The sequence below is a fragment of the Nomia melanderi genome, chromosome 3 (genome assembly GCF_051020985.1).
Source record: "Nomia melanderi isolate GNS246 chromosome 3, iyNomMela1, whole genome shotgun sequence".
Taxonomy (NCBI): Eukaryota; Metazoa; Arthropoda; class Insecta; order Hymenoptera; family Halictidae; genus Nomia; species Nomia melanderi.
Window position 1 is genome coordinate 12,777,726 of NC_135001.1, and position 17,056 is coordinate 12,794,781.

General features: G+C 33.5%; 1 protein-coding gene across 2 annotated transcripts in view; it reads right to left on the reverse strand.

The window, feature by feature from the left end:
* Cht7 (chitinase 7) overlaps positions 1 to 10,743 on the reverse strand; it is a 41,894-nt gene extending 31,151 nt beyond the window's left edge. Inside the window, exons 1-2 of one of the 2 annotated variants that reach the window (XM_031979143.2) lie at positions 10,529 to 10,743; positions 10,390 to 10,435 (exon numbers count right to left, since the gene is read on the reverse strand). In XM_031979143.2, the coding sequence (XP_031835003.1) occupies positions 10,390 to 10,392 (3 nt within the window). In that variant the 5' untranslated portion in view covers positions 10,393 to 10,435; positions 10,529 to 10,743. Of the gene's footprint in view, positions 1 to 10,389 lie in introns of both variants that reach the window. The other variant, XM_031979142.2, reaches the window with a different exon arrangement.
* Between the last annotated feature and the right edge of the window lie 6,313 nt (positions 10,744 to 17,056).

Consider the following 17,056-nt stretch of genomic DNA (forward strand, 5'->3'; position numbering starts at 1 on the left):
AGAGGCCCCGTGGACCGACGCTTATGAAACTTTCAGTAGCTTCCTGCCGCGTTAAGGGAAATCTGTCGAATTCTCTATTTCTTTCGCTTCCCCTTCCACCGGATGTCCACCTCCGCCCGCTTTCGTGTTTCTACGTGTCTTTCGTTTGGCCCCTCGCCAATGTTTGCTAATTCAACAATTTCCTTCATTTTCCTTTACATTTCAGTCCGTTGAATTTTTATACACATTTGAGGGTGATCTGTTTTCCGCGCAATAAATAGGAATTATATTTGGCAAATTGCGATTTGTTCGTTTTTTAGAGTTATTATATCGTTATATAGTATGTTATATTATTTTTATTCGTTTTGCAATATGAATTTGTTACTTTTTGTGTTTCGGTAACTTTTGACGATAGGTGCGAGCTTTACTTTTTGGTAATACAAAAGGAATTAGGAAAGAATACGATTGTTTCAGTTCTTTAGCGTACATTTGGAGGCGAAGAATTATTTATGTGGATGTAGCCAACTTTTTCAAATTAAGGTTGCACGCTTAATTCCATTTTTGGTATGTTTTCTAATTGTCGCATCGAAACACTTGAATGGTGGTTCATGTACGTTTCTTCAGTAATTTCTTTCTAGTGTTCGGTTTGTAGACTTAATCACTTTGGTAAGCGAATGGTTAAATTGTTGAGAAGATGTACATAGACACTTCTTTGTAAAATCGTTACGTAGACTGATTTGCTAATGCGCGTTTTGAAAGATAATATAACCGAACGTTCGTGTAGCAATAGATAATGATAAAAAAAACATACGCAAGATTGAAAACAAAATTGCAGATTATAAATGGAAAGAAATTAGATATGCGAGGGAAAAAAATTTAAGTATGTCTTCAGAACGTCAAAGAAATAAAAAAAGAATTCACATAAGCCTAACAATGTCCCATTTGACTTTGTTTCCGAGTTACAAGCGAGTTCTGTGTCGCAACGTTCGTTTCGACAGACGGAGTTACATAGTTTAATTAATTCCACCTGAGTATTCGCAAACAGAATTCGATATCCTACCAATATTAATTAACTTGAAACGTCGAATGGACTGGAATGATAGAGATTCGACAGAAAAATATTGGAAATCTTGCCGAAGAATGCAAAGAGAAGAATGCAGTTTGCACTCGAAACATAAAGTGTAATGATCTTTATGAAATGTGTGTTGCAACGCTTTCTCTCATAAAGATACAAAGGAGTTGGAATGACAGCCAGGATGTGTAAAGTAAGACGACAAATATACAAAGTGCACAGCCCAGATGTTTACTTCCCGATGAATCAAAATTTAATTCGAACCGGTTGGATGCGCTGGTCATTACCGTAATCTCCATGGATATAATTACACGCAAGTTTCAATGGGACAGTCGACTTCCGTCGAATCTTCGAACTTTTGTAAAAGACACTGCGAGACACATTGAATTCTGATTAAATTCGGAGACTTTAAAAATGACTCTATTTAAACAAGTAATCACGTATCAAGGAAATTACAAAAGAGGTAATTGTAATTAGTAAATGTACAATTTTATTTTCCTGAATCTTCTACGAAATTTAAACAAATATAAACAAACGAAATCTGTATCCTCGATTTAATAATTCATTCGAATACATATTTGTAACTATGTATAAATTTAATTCAGTATTCTCATAGTAACGATATCACAATTATTTGACTTTACTGTATTTACCAAAAGCAGAACAACGTTGTGAATTTCTATTGAATTCAATTTGTACATTAAGAAATATCATTTTCTTAGATCAATCTACAAACTAGTATTATCATTATCAAATTTCTCTTATACTAACGTCTAGAGAGAAAAGATGGGTAGAGGTTATTGTAAACAAAAGTTACATTAACTTTAAAATATATTGCTGCACAAATGCTGTTGCTGTATTATAGATATACGGCGCTGATGAATGTGAAAACTTTAGTTCGTATTTCACGTTCTTATCTACTATCCTCAAAATATATGTTTACTGCTTGCCGAACAAAGAGTCGGTTAAACAATATAAAAATCATAAATAAATAACCTTGAACCTTCTACTGGATTTGCGCTGACTATATCGTGTCGAGGTACAGATCACACCGTGTAAGTGTTTACAAATATGGCGAATCAGTATGACCCTGTAATAAACGTCGAGAAACTCATTTGACGGGTTTTGACAACAACGCTATCCTTTTACGTATCCGCACGAAAATACTTTAAGCCATTCGCGATATCTCACATCTATTGTGCCTCCCTAACCTTGCGGCCCAAATTCTTTAAATCCCCTAAAAGTATTACACGTCGTAGTCGACAAGTTTCACTTGGTCAAATAAATACGATAGCGAAAGACGAAGGACAACTTCACTGAAATGATTAAATTCTCAAAATTCGTATTTTTATTTTTTCTTTGTTACGTTGCTTTATCTGAGTTAATGTTATTTGAAAATAAATACACGTATTTATTGTAATGTATTTATTATATGTATATCAATGTATTTGTTATGTGTAAAGACAATTATACGAATTCAAAGTTAGAAATAGTACTGCGAAAACCGCTTAAAATATAAACAAAGCATTTGAGGACAATACTGTGAATGAACCGCACGGTAAACTCGAAACGGTAGTTTATAACGATGTCTTTAAAACTGATTCACTTTAAAAATTCAACAGTTTTCAAGAAAGGAATATATTCATTAAAAACACGTCGGCAGAAGTGTATCGAATCGATTAGAAGGTTTCCTTTCAAACAACTTAATAGAATGTTAAAAGTATGTTCGATCAAGGAACTAAAGTTACACGCGATTTAATTGTCTCAGAACCCCAGCGATCCGACGTGGAAATATTTGAACTCGCTAACCTGCCGCGAACCAGGTTCTCGATAGTTTCACCGATCGGTGTCAATGGATGTAGGAACGACATTTCTCTTTTTCTTCACCGTTACGCGGCTAGTCACGATTATCGATTGCCAGGGACGTTCATTAATAATTCAACGCAATATGTTGCATCCGAGGATGGCCACTGAGACTCGGACACTTCGTACTGCGAAAGGAACCTTTACAATCCACGAAGCACAGACGAGAATGGTGTACTACGAGGTACCGATTTTATTTCACCCTATCACTTGTTTTAAGAAATCAATCCCTCGTCTCGGGGTTTATTTCAACTTAAATGTTTCTGCTTACGGTATCGCTTTTTGTCGGAATTTTACGAATAAAATTATTATCAAGCAAACTGATGAATTATTCGGACGAATTCAAATAAATTCATTTATGAAAATGAGAAAAATTTGTCAAATTATTTACAAAATCAAGTTCCTTAAATAACAGACTGGTTGTTTCCGCTCAAGGGGTTAACTCTGAAACTTCTGATAGAACACTGATTTACACAAAAGTAGATAAATCATGAAACATTAACATTAAACCTTGCAATAAAATATTTATTTGTAATATAAATCTAATGTTCCTTTGTTTTATCACTAATACTAGATGTTGATTTAAATAAAAATTGAACATCTAATAACGACACGAATATGTTTCTGTTATGTAAACATTAAAGTATCACCTGGACATTTCCAGAATTTACCGATGAAAAAAAAAATTTAATGTGTTCCTGTCCAATAAATTACATATTCTTTTAAAAATTCAATATTTCCCCATTTAGCGATCTTCCACTGGTGCATTAACACTTTATTTACATCAAGCCTATTAATCGGCTTTTCGATTGGTGCTTAACAAGTGATAACCTATTCGCATTACGTTAATTTCAAACAAAAGAAATCAAAAAGACATTACGGGATTCCCTTATACTTTGCTTCCAAAGTTACAAAGCTTCGCAAGTAAAAACATACACTCCTACGCGATGATGAAAATCATATTGGTGTAGTTAGTGAGTGGTTACCTTGATCGGAAGCGGTAGATAAAGTATTGAAAATGAAGCAAACTAATCGAAAGTAACAACGAACATTTCAAAAATTAAAAGGTAGATCAGATTTTTGTAATTAGACTGTACATTTATTTTCAAAGAACCAACCTGATTTCTATGCATACCTAACAACTTAAATGTGATCTGTAACATTTGTAGAGACATTTTACGATTTTAACGCTTTATCTATCGCTCCCGATCAAGCCAACCGTTCACCAAACTACCAACACAGTTTTCGTTATTGCGTGAAAGTATATATTTTCACTTGCAAAGTTTTGTAACTTTAAGATCGAAGTATAAGGGAATCTCGTAATGCCCTTCTGATTCTTTTTGTTTTAAATCAGCGTAATTTTAAAAGCCTATCAATAGGCTTGCGATGAATAAAGTGTTAAGTTTCAGTTTACGTCTGTACGAATTGTTTCTGTCTCCTGGTTTAAAGGAAGATGTGCAATAAGCCACATATGAAAAAAAAAGAATTGTGAAAGAGGTGAAGGGATCGTTCGAGCGTTGAGGACCGATGCTAGCGTGTGAAAACTTCAAATTACGCGGCTGAATGCACTGGAAGAAACGCGAGCAGAGAGTCGACCGTTAACCGTTACAATTAATCCCCTCTATCCATCGTCTCGCATCTGAAATCGTAAAACGCAGACATGCGAATCCATTAGCCGTAAAAGCAAACTTCCGTTGCTTTTCAGTCTACCAAAGATTAATCTCTTTAGTTTACAATCACGTGAAAACAGAATAGGGCTAATTTATAGCAGAAATCCGAGCAAACCGGATACCAGGGTGAAACGGATACCAATTGTTATTCTTTGAAAATGGTTTCAAATTTTTTAACATCGTTTCGAATTGGTTCGTTAGCGAGCAATGGCCGCCGCGCATGACTGTTCCTTTAACGTATGAAACTTTCTGTATTTTCAGTGTTGTGATCGTTGTGATGTCATTTATATAAGTATAAATATTTAAAACAACATACTTATAGAATTACAGTGCAGTGATAAAACATAGTATATTACATAAGTTAACATAAGTTAATATCAGCTTTCTGTTAACAGTAATAATAATTATTCGATGACAATGATATTAATAAGTAATATCTGATGTGTGCGAATATTTTTCTCCCATTTATATTCTCTCATTTATAAAGGCTTCAATTAATTAAATAATTAAAGGATAATATATGTTTATATAATATTTTTCCTTTATATTTTCGATAATTAACTGCAGAACAACATTATGATGGCATACTATTAAATGTTTCAGATATCTGTTACATAATATAATTATAATGTTCTGAACTTTCAAAACTTTCGATCGAAAGTAAACTGTCATCACAGTTTGTTTTCAATAGAGGATTCCTTTCGATTCGCGCACTTTATTTGGTCATAACTTTCTATTATTTTCCGAAGTTTTCTCTGTCAATCAGCGTTTCCAACGTTGCTTTGTGATTGATACTTTAGTGACCGGCAACACATGAATGTGATTTCTCTAATCACAAGCTTGTCACATGAAATGAATCTCTCACCTTACGATCTTTTCCCGTTTAAGCTCATAAAATTGATTTTATCGTTAATAAGTTCTCCGAATAGTAATTATTGTGAAAGTATTAAAATTGCATTTCCTTTTAATTGGCGTGAACTAAATCATATTTATATTTGTTTAATTTGAAGTCTTCATAATGAGTTTTACTCGATATTACTAGATAAAGGGTTATAACAGTCATTTCTAAATCACTGTATGTATACGATGAAAAATCTTTCTTAATAATAATATTGAGTATTATATACATACTCATATTTTAGTAATTTTCTAATACTTTTGAGATTAATGTCACTTATAAGGTACTTCTCCATGTGATTTTCTTTATACAATTTTATTTTATACAACTTTATTTGAAACCATTCATTGCCTCAATCGACGTACTCCACAAAACGAGAACTAGATACATTTGACGCAATTGCATACATAATGAACTATAATAATTACTATTCGTTAAATATCCTAGTACCAAAATTCACGAACACTCAAAAAGTGAAGTTAATCACCTTGACCTATAAACAACTCATTTGTCGTCGAGCCGGCGCAGCTTTGTCCGCCCGAAAGAAAAGAAAATGGCCACCGTCGACGCGTGGACCTAACCAATATCGAAGTCGCGCGTATACACATTTACTCGCGCGGTTTCGATTCCGTTTTACGAATTCGTTCGATTTATCAAGGAGGAGAATTGACCACGAGAGTTCGTCGCACGACGAAAGTGAGAGGGCTTGAGTAACCCGGAAGGATAAAACGAGTTCTTGGTACTTGTTACAGCGAAGGTCCTCAAGAATGCGTGGGCAGGAAACTGTCGCTGCTCGCTCGATTTACGAGATACGTCGAGATACCAAGAAATTTCGCCGATCGGCATTTGCTCGTTGTTATTCCAACCGCTCACAGGCTAAATCGATTAGGTACGCTTTTTTTCATTTTCCCTAGATTTTATTGCCAAAGCACTTGGCCAGTATGCACCTTTTTGTGTTAAAAATCGATCTTTTTAACCCTTAAAGAACTACGAAGGAATGTAATATAAAAGACTGATAGTCCAATCGACCTATACATGAGAAGTAATTAAAACAAAAGTGTTGATGTATTGTTATTTTTGTTTAATTCATTGGTTTATTTTTGGCTTTATCGTTGACACCTGATTTCACGAAAATGCATAGTTCTACATCACTCGTTCTACTGAACTTATTTATACGTATTTAACAGTTTAATGGATTTGTTTCTAAACAATTGTTGCCAATCATCAAAACACTTATAATCGGTGGCCTGGAACGTATTCATTTGCAAATTTCGTACAAATGTTTCGATGAATTCGCAAATTTTCAACCGAATTATGACTAAATACAGTTTTACATGTTGAAATGATGAAAAGTCAGAATATTTTGATAATACGTTTTAAAAGTAATAAAGCAGAAGCAGTGTTTTGTAACATTTCCTTCGAAGAATGCATTTTTATATTTCCTTACATTTTCAGTTGCGTTAAGTATTTTGTACATTTGTTTACTGATTCTTTTTCTAGAGTTAAGGTTTAAAGTTTGACAATTATTCTTATTATTTCTCTGCTGAATATTCTGCTGCATTAAATATCATTTTTGTTCAAACTGATCTGACACTTTCAGTCGAGCAGTTTATGTCTCTGATAAAATCAAGATCACCGTGATACCTAGCGAGAACTTGATTTAAAGAGCCCTGTTACTGATTTTTATCGAGCACCATTACAAGGCTGAACACTCGCAAGCCACGAAAGAACATAGGAAACTTTTCCTGGAATTAGTTTTCGGTTGTTAATTCTATCAGATCTTCTTCTGACTGAGTCCTATGCAAATTTTGTCTCTTATCCTAATGCACGATTTGTAAAACAGAATAATAAATCTTCCACTCATGAAATTATACCTTGAATATTCACAATATATAAAACCTTTTTTTATATTTATTCACATGATTTCAGACAGTTTTCTTACAGATCGAAGACAGAACTCAGTGATTTTTATAGAAATTCCACATTTTAACAATCCATATCGCGTTTGCGTAATTTCATTAGTCCCCAGAGGTAAACATACAAGGAAAAAGAGAATGCTTAATTCTAACGAATTTTTGTCTTGCCAAAAAGTAGTACATTCAACAATAAAACTAAATACAGAACTATATTTTACATCCAAAACAATTGCTTCCACAATTTGCCAGGAGCAAATGCTTAGATATACGTCACGAAGATAAAAGTATAAATGATCTTTGCCAAAAATGGCAGCATTAGATGATAAACATCTCGCCAAAAGATCTAATCTACCCAAACATTACAATAAATTTCGCTATAAGTACACGTATTGTTTCACCGTTGTTTGGGGGCAGAAAAAATCAAGAGAAAAGGGTGACGCAGGGCCGTCACGATCCTGACGTTCGTTTTAATCCTTTCCAAATCGATCTCTTTTCAGACCGGTTCCACGGTGGTCTTACATGAATCTACATGCGTGATGTAATATCGTCCGAATCGAAAAATGAAACGAGTCCGGGGAACGATAGAGTTCGGCTGCCCTGATGAATTCCGCGTGGGCAACGAGATCGGTTCCCTCGCGTGAAAAAAGCGTTCAACGGATTGCGGAAAGTCAACAGTTTCACTTTTCATTTTACTTTTCGGTTGGCGACTGACTAATACAGTAGACTCCTGTGTAACGAAGATTTTGCGACCACTACTTTCATACAACCCGATTCTTCGTGCAACGCCGTAGGTCAAAATATACAGGAATTTCTTGAATTTCAAAGTGAGGTATGGTGTAGTTGAGCATTACATTACTCTCTTCGCTGTTACCGATTTCTCCTGTTCCCGGATTCGTTTATTTTTCACAAAACAGAGAATAAAAGTTCGCATAGAATTTGACCAGCAGTTAAGAGAAATGCTTGTGACGGCTTATCGCGAACAAGTATTCATGAGTTACTTTATTGTAACTTTAATTTATATTCGACAGGCTTCGTCGCGAAGGAAATTGTGCAGAATAAATTTCACTTTCCGTTTAACTTTCCAATTAACTGTTAACCCTTCTATTGGCATAATGAATTCGGCTTGTCACAGGATTTATACATCGAAATGGAGAATAACGAGTTGCATTCACCAAAAATGTAAAATGCACTGTTGAGTCTATTTTGTTAGTGATCGCTATGCGTCTATAACGATAACAGTGATAGGACGATTAATCACGAAATAAATATTGCTCTGCACTGGTAACTGTGCATCTTTATGTAAAAATGAAATTTTTAAGAGTATGGTTAGAAAAATAGAATTACAATGGAAAATTGTTTTCCTCAATAAATACTATCAGAAGCACTACACCTTGGATATTTTATATATTTCTTCGTACTGCAAGCATTTTTGCGATTTTACACTTTTGAAGTTGCCACAAACACATAAAAATTGGAAGTTTACCAATGACCAATTATTGGAGCAACAGAAGTATAAGTTCGACGGTGTTCACTGCTCTACGAAACTAAGAAATATTGCGCTCAAGAGGTGAATTCCAATCGCCATTTAATTCAACGCAGTACAATCATGATATTTAAAATTCAATATTAAATTCTTCATAATGTATCAACACATGAAACATTGAAATAAAATATTTCCTTACATTTATGCAAAATTATTCTTTACGTTAGTTGCAAAAAAATATCATTGATATTTCATCAGAAAAGAATAATTAAAATGGAAAACATCATCGAGTGCGAAGGGTTAAACTGTCTGCCAGTGAAACAATTGCAATAGAAGTATTAGTTAATAAGCAGACATTGCAATAGAAGTATTAATTGATAAACAGACATTTCAGTAGAAATATTCAATTGTATTTCTGTTGCAACCACTTGATTGTATAGAGTAAAAACTGTCAACGACTGGTTTAGAGATCGAATCGGTACGCTGGCACGCTCGCGGTCCCTTTGAGAATTCACCGGTAGTCCGTGAGGTAACGGGTCGCAGGTGAAATCTTCGGAAACGGTACGAGGGGAGGTAATTAGGGTCAAACGGCCGAAGAAACTCGACGTTCAACTTTACGTCGCGAATCCCCGTCCTTGTGAGAGAGCTTTTATAAACGCTATACATTTTTGTAACAGTAACATTCGTATAATACGTCACGCATCGTTAGAATAACGTCTTTTTAGAATAAATTCATATAATGGAATGATAATATAAAACATACAATATTGAACGGTTGATAAATAATATTTAATACAGTCGATGGTATAACTAATAGTTTTCAACTTCTGCTACCTCAAAAATCACAATATTCCGTAGTAAAATAAATAAGTTTGGTTACAAGTATGGCCATATTTCGATCTTGTGGATTCAATTGTAACGTATTGAAAATAGGCATGACAAGCCATTTCTGGTCACTTTAAACATTCAACATTGTTATTTCACTGTTACATGAAACTAATAATACAAAAAGAAATCTTCGACGAACGAATTTGCGCTGTCGGTCGAAAGTTTGGGACCACTGCGTTGGTTGGTAAAGAAACTCCAGTTTTGGAAAACAATTATTACTTGAAATTTTTTGTACATAATAACGGAACATAGACATTACACCTCCATCAAATATGAAAACTGAGAAACTAAAAAGTCCGATATATATGAATACTATTATTTAACTTTATTCAAAATGAATTTTCAACTCCTACAACAAGAAATCATTTACACCGAATTACTTTCTATGATTATTTTAATTTATTATTATAATATATAATATATCATAATAATATATATTTATAATAATATAATATAATATATTATAATATATTATACATAAAAACCATTTTTAATACATGCAATCAAACATGCAAATGGTCCCAAACTGTTTACCGACAATCTAAGTTACAACCACATACAAACAACCCCACACTCTTTCATTTCACCGATCACGTATGCAAAAGTAAATAGCTACTTACCATGATTCCTCGCCAGATTTTTTCGTTTCACGGGAACGTAACACTCCTAGGGTGGAACAGTAGCACCAAGCGAGGAGAAAAGAACAAAAATAGTTAAGAACTCGTGGCCCGAACGACGAACTCAAGTGAAATACTGTACCGATTCAAGCGAGGAACTAAAAAATATATATATATATAAGACAGCCTCTAAAAAGTTCTAAAAGATCGATAGTCAATGATCCAGGATCCACCGCCACATGTTCGAGGAACTGTCACTGGCAACAGTTCGAAAAGCACTGACCATAGTGAACGAGAGCCCGCTGTCATTCTCTTTCTGCCCCTCTCTCGTGCTGGCTAGCTGACGTTCTCTTTCTCTTTTCAGCTTTCCGCCTCTCCGTTTTCCTCTTTCTCACTCTTGACAGAGATCTGTTGACCCCTTCCTCCGATATTTAGTCTTTCGGTAGCCTCATTCACCGGGCCCGAGTCTTTTTCTCTCGTTGTCCACGTTTTGGTCGAATAGGTAACGATGCACGGCCACGCTGACAAAAATTACCGCAACGTAAACTACACCGTGGATGTCGCTCGGTGGTCTGGAGCATGTAATTAGAGGAAAAAAATGTAGATTTGAAGGTGAAGTCTGTACAGTAAATGTCCTTAAATCTAGTGTTAAAATTAAGTTTTAACTACCGGACGGATCATTAACCTATTCTTGATTTTTTCGTTTTGCAATTGTCGGAAAGGTAACAGTTACTTTCGGGGGGAATTATCAAAGAAATTGATACAGCAACATGCAAAGTGAATTGTGAATCAATTAGAATCTTAATAGATGCACCCTTAAGGTCCCACGCGGGTGAAACTTGCGGCAATGCAGGCATCGCTACAAGTGATAGATTTGAGTCTTCCAAAGTTTCATGATACATGTTGCACTCAAAAAGAAAGTGGAAAAGGCTCAAACCCATCGCTTGTAGCGATGCCTACATCGCCGCATGTTTCAGCGTGTATAGGGACCTTTAAAGTTTCTCTAGAAGAATTTAAACAAGTTAATTTGACTGCTTGGTAGTTCTAGTGTGAAAGTTATAAAGCTTTACAAGTAAAAACATACATTCCTACGCGATACGGAAAACTGTATCGGTCGTGTGGAAATGGTTATCCCGATCACAAGTGGTCGCTATAGTGTAAACACTAGAACTGTCAGGTGGGGCGGAATGACTAATACCTGATTTCTTCTTTCCCAATTATTGAAAAGGGATAAATACTTCTTTGACGGATTGTTGAAGTAGATAGGTAATATGCAACTGAAACGTAAGATGATTGGAATTTTAATGAATGCAATGTTGTGGTCTGTATGAAAATGTTAAGGAAGGTCAGTTTAAGTGTTTAGTTCTAGTGTTAAATGAAAATACATAGAAAATACTATTGTAACTGATAGAAGAATAATTTTGGGATTTTTTTCTTGTAATTCTATTCTGGTTACTTCGATATTTATTATAATTGCCTTTTTGGTAAAGGTACAAGCTTTAAATCTCTTTTAATGATAGTTTATCCTACTGTAAGTATTTATTATTTATTTATTAACGAATGAGTTTTTAGAATGTACTTGTTAAATGTCCCCATCGTTAACCTATTACATTAATTGCGACATTAACATTAAAACTTACACTTCTACTAAGGTAAAATTGACCCAGATTTTATAATTATTTAAATTATGAAGGCGTTTCTGCGAGAGACTTTAAGTTAAATTTGTGTATTTGTAGATACAGAACTGGCAGACCCTTCGAATCTCAAGAAACGTATTGTTTCAATTTAAAAAAAAAATCACTTTAAAAGTCACTCCAATTGTTCGGTAGATTTAACGTAGATTTAAAACTAACTAAATGAAGCATTGACATAACTCTTTTATCTAAAGTACAGAACGTCATTTTTCTTTCTGATAATTGTAATGGAAATTATGCGATACATTAAGTCAATGAAAATAGTTTTAAAACTCTACTTTTTATTTCTTACAAAAGGAAAGTCAAAACTTTTGCATCAACTCAATACTAATTTATAACTAGACCACTGACATCTTTTGCTACCTCATTATCTTTCATTCAAATGCAGCTGTTTGCCAGACTTCATCGTCAACGTGTATTCTACATATCGGTGTTTACTTTTAATAAAATAATATTTCTACCATTAATTAAAATTTTACATGAATTCATCTGTAGTTTAATATATCAGATATTTCTGCTAGTAAAAATATCTGTTTTACGTAAATTGAATGTAAAACACGTTAGTTTATATTTAAATAGATTTTAATTACCTATTAAACCGTAAAACGATAAACGCACGCAACGCAGTGTGAAACAAGAAATGAAAGGTGAACGAAAATAATTATATGCAAAAATGTTGATGCAACGACGTAAAAACGGACTATTACGCGCACGTGTAAATATTGTATAATGTTGCCGTTTTGCATCAAAATATCAACACAAGCTAGCACAAAAAATCGAAAAGCCTTCAAGTATTGTGTAATCTGACTATACGTAGATATAACTCTCTTGCAGTAAGATTTTCAATCTAATCGACAAAACAATTAAAAATAAATATTGAATTAAAGTAAATAATAAACATCGATATTAAATTCAAAAGAACCTTTTCGCAACATAAACGCATTTAAATCGTAAGGGAAAAAATTCTTAACAACTTCAACCAGAAAAATTCACGACAAAAGAAACGCTTTCACCAAAATCAATGATACGAAACTTCAAAGAACATAGAATTGTTTATTTTAAGCTTAACACTAAATCGACACTTTGTGTATATCTATTCCTATCGTAACCAGTCAAATAATTGGATATAAAATAACGGTAAGCAAATGAAACGATGAATTTTTCTTAGTGGAAACAGAAACACAAGGAAAGGCAAATATTGAAAAATTGATTGATCGGACAATATAAGGATTGATATACAGTTAAGTGGACGAAAGAAAATACAGAGTTTTATATGAAATTTGAAAACTATTTAAAATTTTATTATAAAATTATGAAAATTGTCAGAGGCCGGTATGTTTAGTATTAAAGATACTCCAAGCATTCGTAAATCAGTCAGTAAACTTACGAACGAAGTGAACACAAAATTTTGAATTTCATCGAGTGGAATTTGTTTGAGGCAGTGCTGCGAAAAGTCCAACATTGCCTATCGTTCTCCGCTGGCAGTTGGTTCGCGGTGGTTGTCAGTGTCGTTTTGACACTGACAACGGACCCCAATCGGCGGCGCGGTAAATGGGAACGCGAGAGTGAAACGGCGATCCAGCAATCTACATCGGCTGACTAGAACAGCGTTTCCCAACCTCTGCGTCATGCACACCTTCTCAATGGTTCTTTTCAACGTTAAACGTTATTTACAACCAATTTTATTGTTAACGCGGTACTGAATATTGAATACCGTGGTGGTCACCTGGTGATAAGCAAATCGAATTGCTATAATTCGTTCAATTAAACGATGATTATTTTGAAAACTTTTCTGGGTTATTAACATTAATATTTTTGAATTTTAATTAATAATTTGGTTTGAAAATTTGATTTAATATTCTCTGTTTTTCTTTGTTCATTTAACATTAAATACATTTCTATATTATGCGATTAATCAGTTTCTTAGTGTCTTCCTTTCTTCTTGTTTCTGTTTTCACTAAGAACAATTGACTGTCGAACTTGTTTATTTTTATTTTGCAACGAGTTATTCGATTGGTTACTTTAGAAATAGATGTGTATAAATGCCGGTACATTTAGTATTAATAAAACCTAATCCATCTTATTTAATCATTTAAATGATTCGTTTCCAATAAGAAAAATTTCTCGTCTGTGTTTACCTTTATTTTATAACTAAGTGATTTGGTCAGTTACGGTAAGTGAGTATAAGTATATACAAAGTGTCGGTACGTTTAGTGTTAATAACAAAACCTAAAACGGTTACATTCTGAAAAATATAACGTAATTAAAATAAATAATTTCATATCATATTTTCGTTTCATTTAATGAAGCATTATATAATTTACTTTTTGGCAAATGTATTTAGTAAATAACATTTTTGTTCAACGAGATGAATATAAGCAATGAATATAAGTACATGAAATATAAAATCTGTAAGTACAGTAGAATCTCGATTACCTGCACGAATTGTATCCTCGATGACTGAATAATTAAATTCCTTCGATAATCGAAACTCGTCACATTGTAAACAAACTGCACACTTTGTGGATTTTACAAAAATTGTTACTTTTCTTTGTAAAAGGGAAGCTTCAAGTCGGATAAGTTTTCTCTGTTTCTACAGTTTATATTGCATGTTTATTTCTATATTTACACTTCCAGGTCATTCTTTACTCTGTACATATATAGTGGACTACAAGTTTTTGCGACTGCTTCTCTCGCAACACCGGATTTTATATGAAATGTTGCCCAATAGCATTCAACAATTTCATTTAATGATGTAGAATGGAAAAGTTGTGCTCCTGAGAGCGTAAAGAAAGTTTGAATGAATGAAAAATAAAGAAATGAAACTTATAATGTCTCGAGAAAATATAAAGTAGACTATGAAACCGTGTATAATGGAATTCTTGGGAATGTCGTTTTTTGCTCATAAAAGCAGCCGCACTGTTCCGTCTATCCAAATAAGAAGCGTAACAGGCTGCTTGCGCTAATTGTCGCTAACATAACTGCATCGCAATGCTCCACGGTAAAAAAAACCATAGAAAGTCAATCGCAGATTTATGCGTAACAGTTGCTCGCCGTGAAAATATTCTCACGAGGGCAGAAGGAATAGTATCGGTCATAAATATTAATAAATTATTCGATTGATCGTAGAAGGTCACGAAACACATGCATAGTCACAATGTTTAGCTACCGGATGCAATCACGTAGAATTGAATTTAATTATAGACTATTAAATGTTCAAATGAGTAGCCATTATGATTTTTATAGTTGACGATGTGGCTTAAATAGAAAATATTTCGTCGACTATTTGCACGTTAAACATAATGTAAAATACTGTTCAGCTTATTTACAAGAAATTGTTCAATTCGTTGATTAGAAAATAAACGTAGACATAGTCTTGTCATTTTGTTGCTTCATTCGATCATTATATTACAAATTCGATTTGGAAGTTCGACGATTTTATTATACACCTGTGGAATAAAAAATACTGAAGGCATTGTAAGTACAACATTTCCTTCTGAAAATTCTATGACCGCATTTTTTTATTACATTTTATCAAAAAGAACTCGAGGAGCAGTTTTTGTGTACAGTAAAATATGTAATTAATATTAAAGGTTGAAAGTCTTTTACTTCACAACGAAAACTTATAGAGCCATAAAATCTAATATCGATCAATAATGAAAAACTGATCAGAAATTAAATAGACAGAAAGCAGTGTTTTTAGTTCCAGTTACAGCATATCGTGCGTTAAGTACATTAACCCTTTGCACTCGAGAGGTGACTCATTCCACTTACCATTCGATTTGATATAACAAAATTATAAAATCTTATATCTGATATTAAATTTTGTATAATGCATTAACACGTGAAATATTGAAACAAAATAGCTTTCTTATTAATTTATGTATATTTTCTCACTACTTAGTTTCAAAGAATGCCGTCTATGTCTCACCGAAAAATGTTGAATGTATCTATTAAAAAACTTTCGAGTGCAAAGGGTTAATAAATAGGATCTTAGTTTGAGTAATATTATATTATTATATTAATAATATTAATATTATATAGTATTAATATAGTAGAGTTACTAAGAAAAGAATTTGACGCATCTTCGGTGTCTACATTTATTCCACAGATTATAGATTGATAATAGACGAGTGATATTGTATTTACATGAAAAAATAAATAAATAACGTTTAAATTTGTCAAGTCCGTTTGAAAATTTTCATCACGAGTTTGACTGGATATTATAACAGAAGGGATTTCGTTTCTAGAGATTCGAACTTGCATAAAGATTCACAGTGCATTTATAACAATCGCATTCCTTTATAGACGGTAAAGGGGTCGTTTACCTTACCAGTTACTAACAGCCGCCATTTATTCATCCAGGACGAATAACTCAAAATACCTGGAACAAACGGGTAGAAACAAACTTGCCATTCCAGAAGAAAGTACCGACAAGTCTGCAACTCGTTCTCGTGAATTTAGCGGTGTTCTTCAATCGGTGAAATGACTAACGATAAGTATAACTTATGCCGCAATGGCGGCCACGCATTTAATGTATGGCCGAGAGAATGGCAATGAAAGTGGAGCACGTCGTCTGTAACAGGAACATTTTCCACGTCGTAGAATTCCAGATTGTAGAACCCTTTCCTCTATCGATGGATGCCTTTGAAATTTTCAACAGAACAAATCTTTCTGTCCTTTTCATTCCAAATGGAACAATAATTGCTAATGAAAAATTTTAATATCGAGGCTCGATAAAATTCGCTGATTTGGCTTTTGTAGTTAAACTAAAATTATTACTACTGTTCCATATATTATTATTTTATATATATGATAAGAATCTTGTTTTAACTATGAAAGCCACATAAATGGATTTTATTGAATTCTAAGAGTCAGATGTTGCATTGATAATTACTATTTTACTTAAAAAGAACAAAAGATTTGTGTTGTTATCGGTATTGTCATTAACGTACAATGTCGACCAAAAGTTTCGG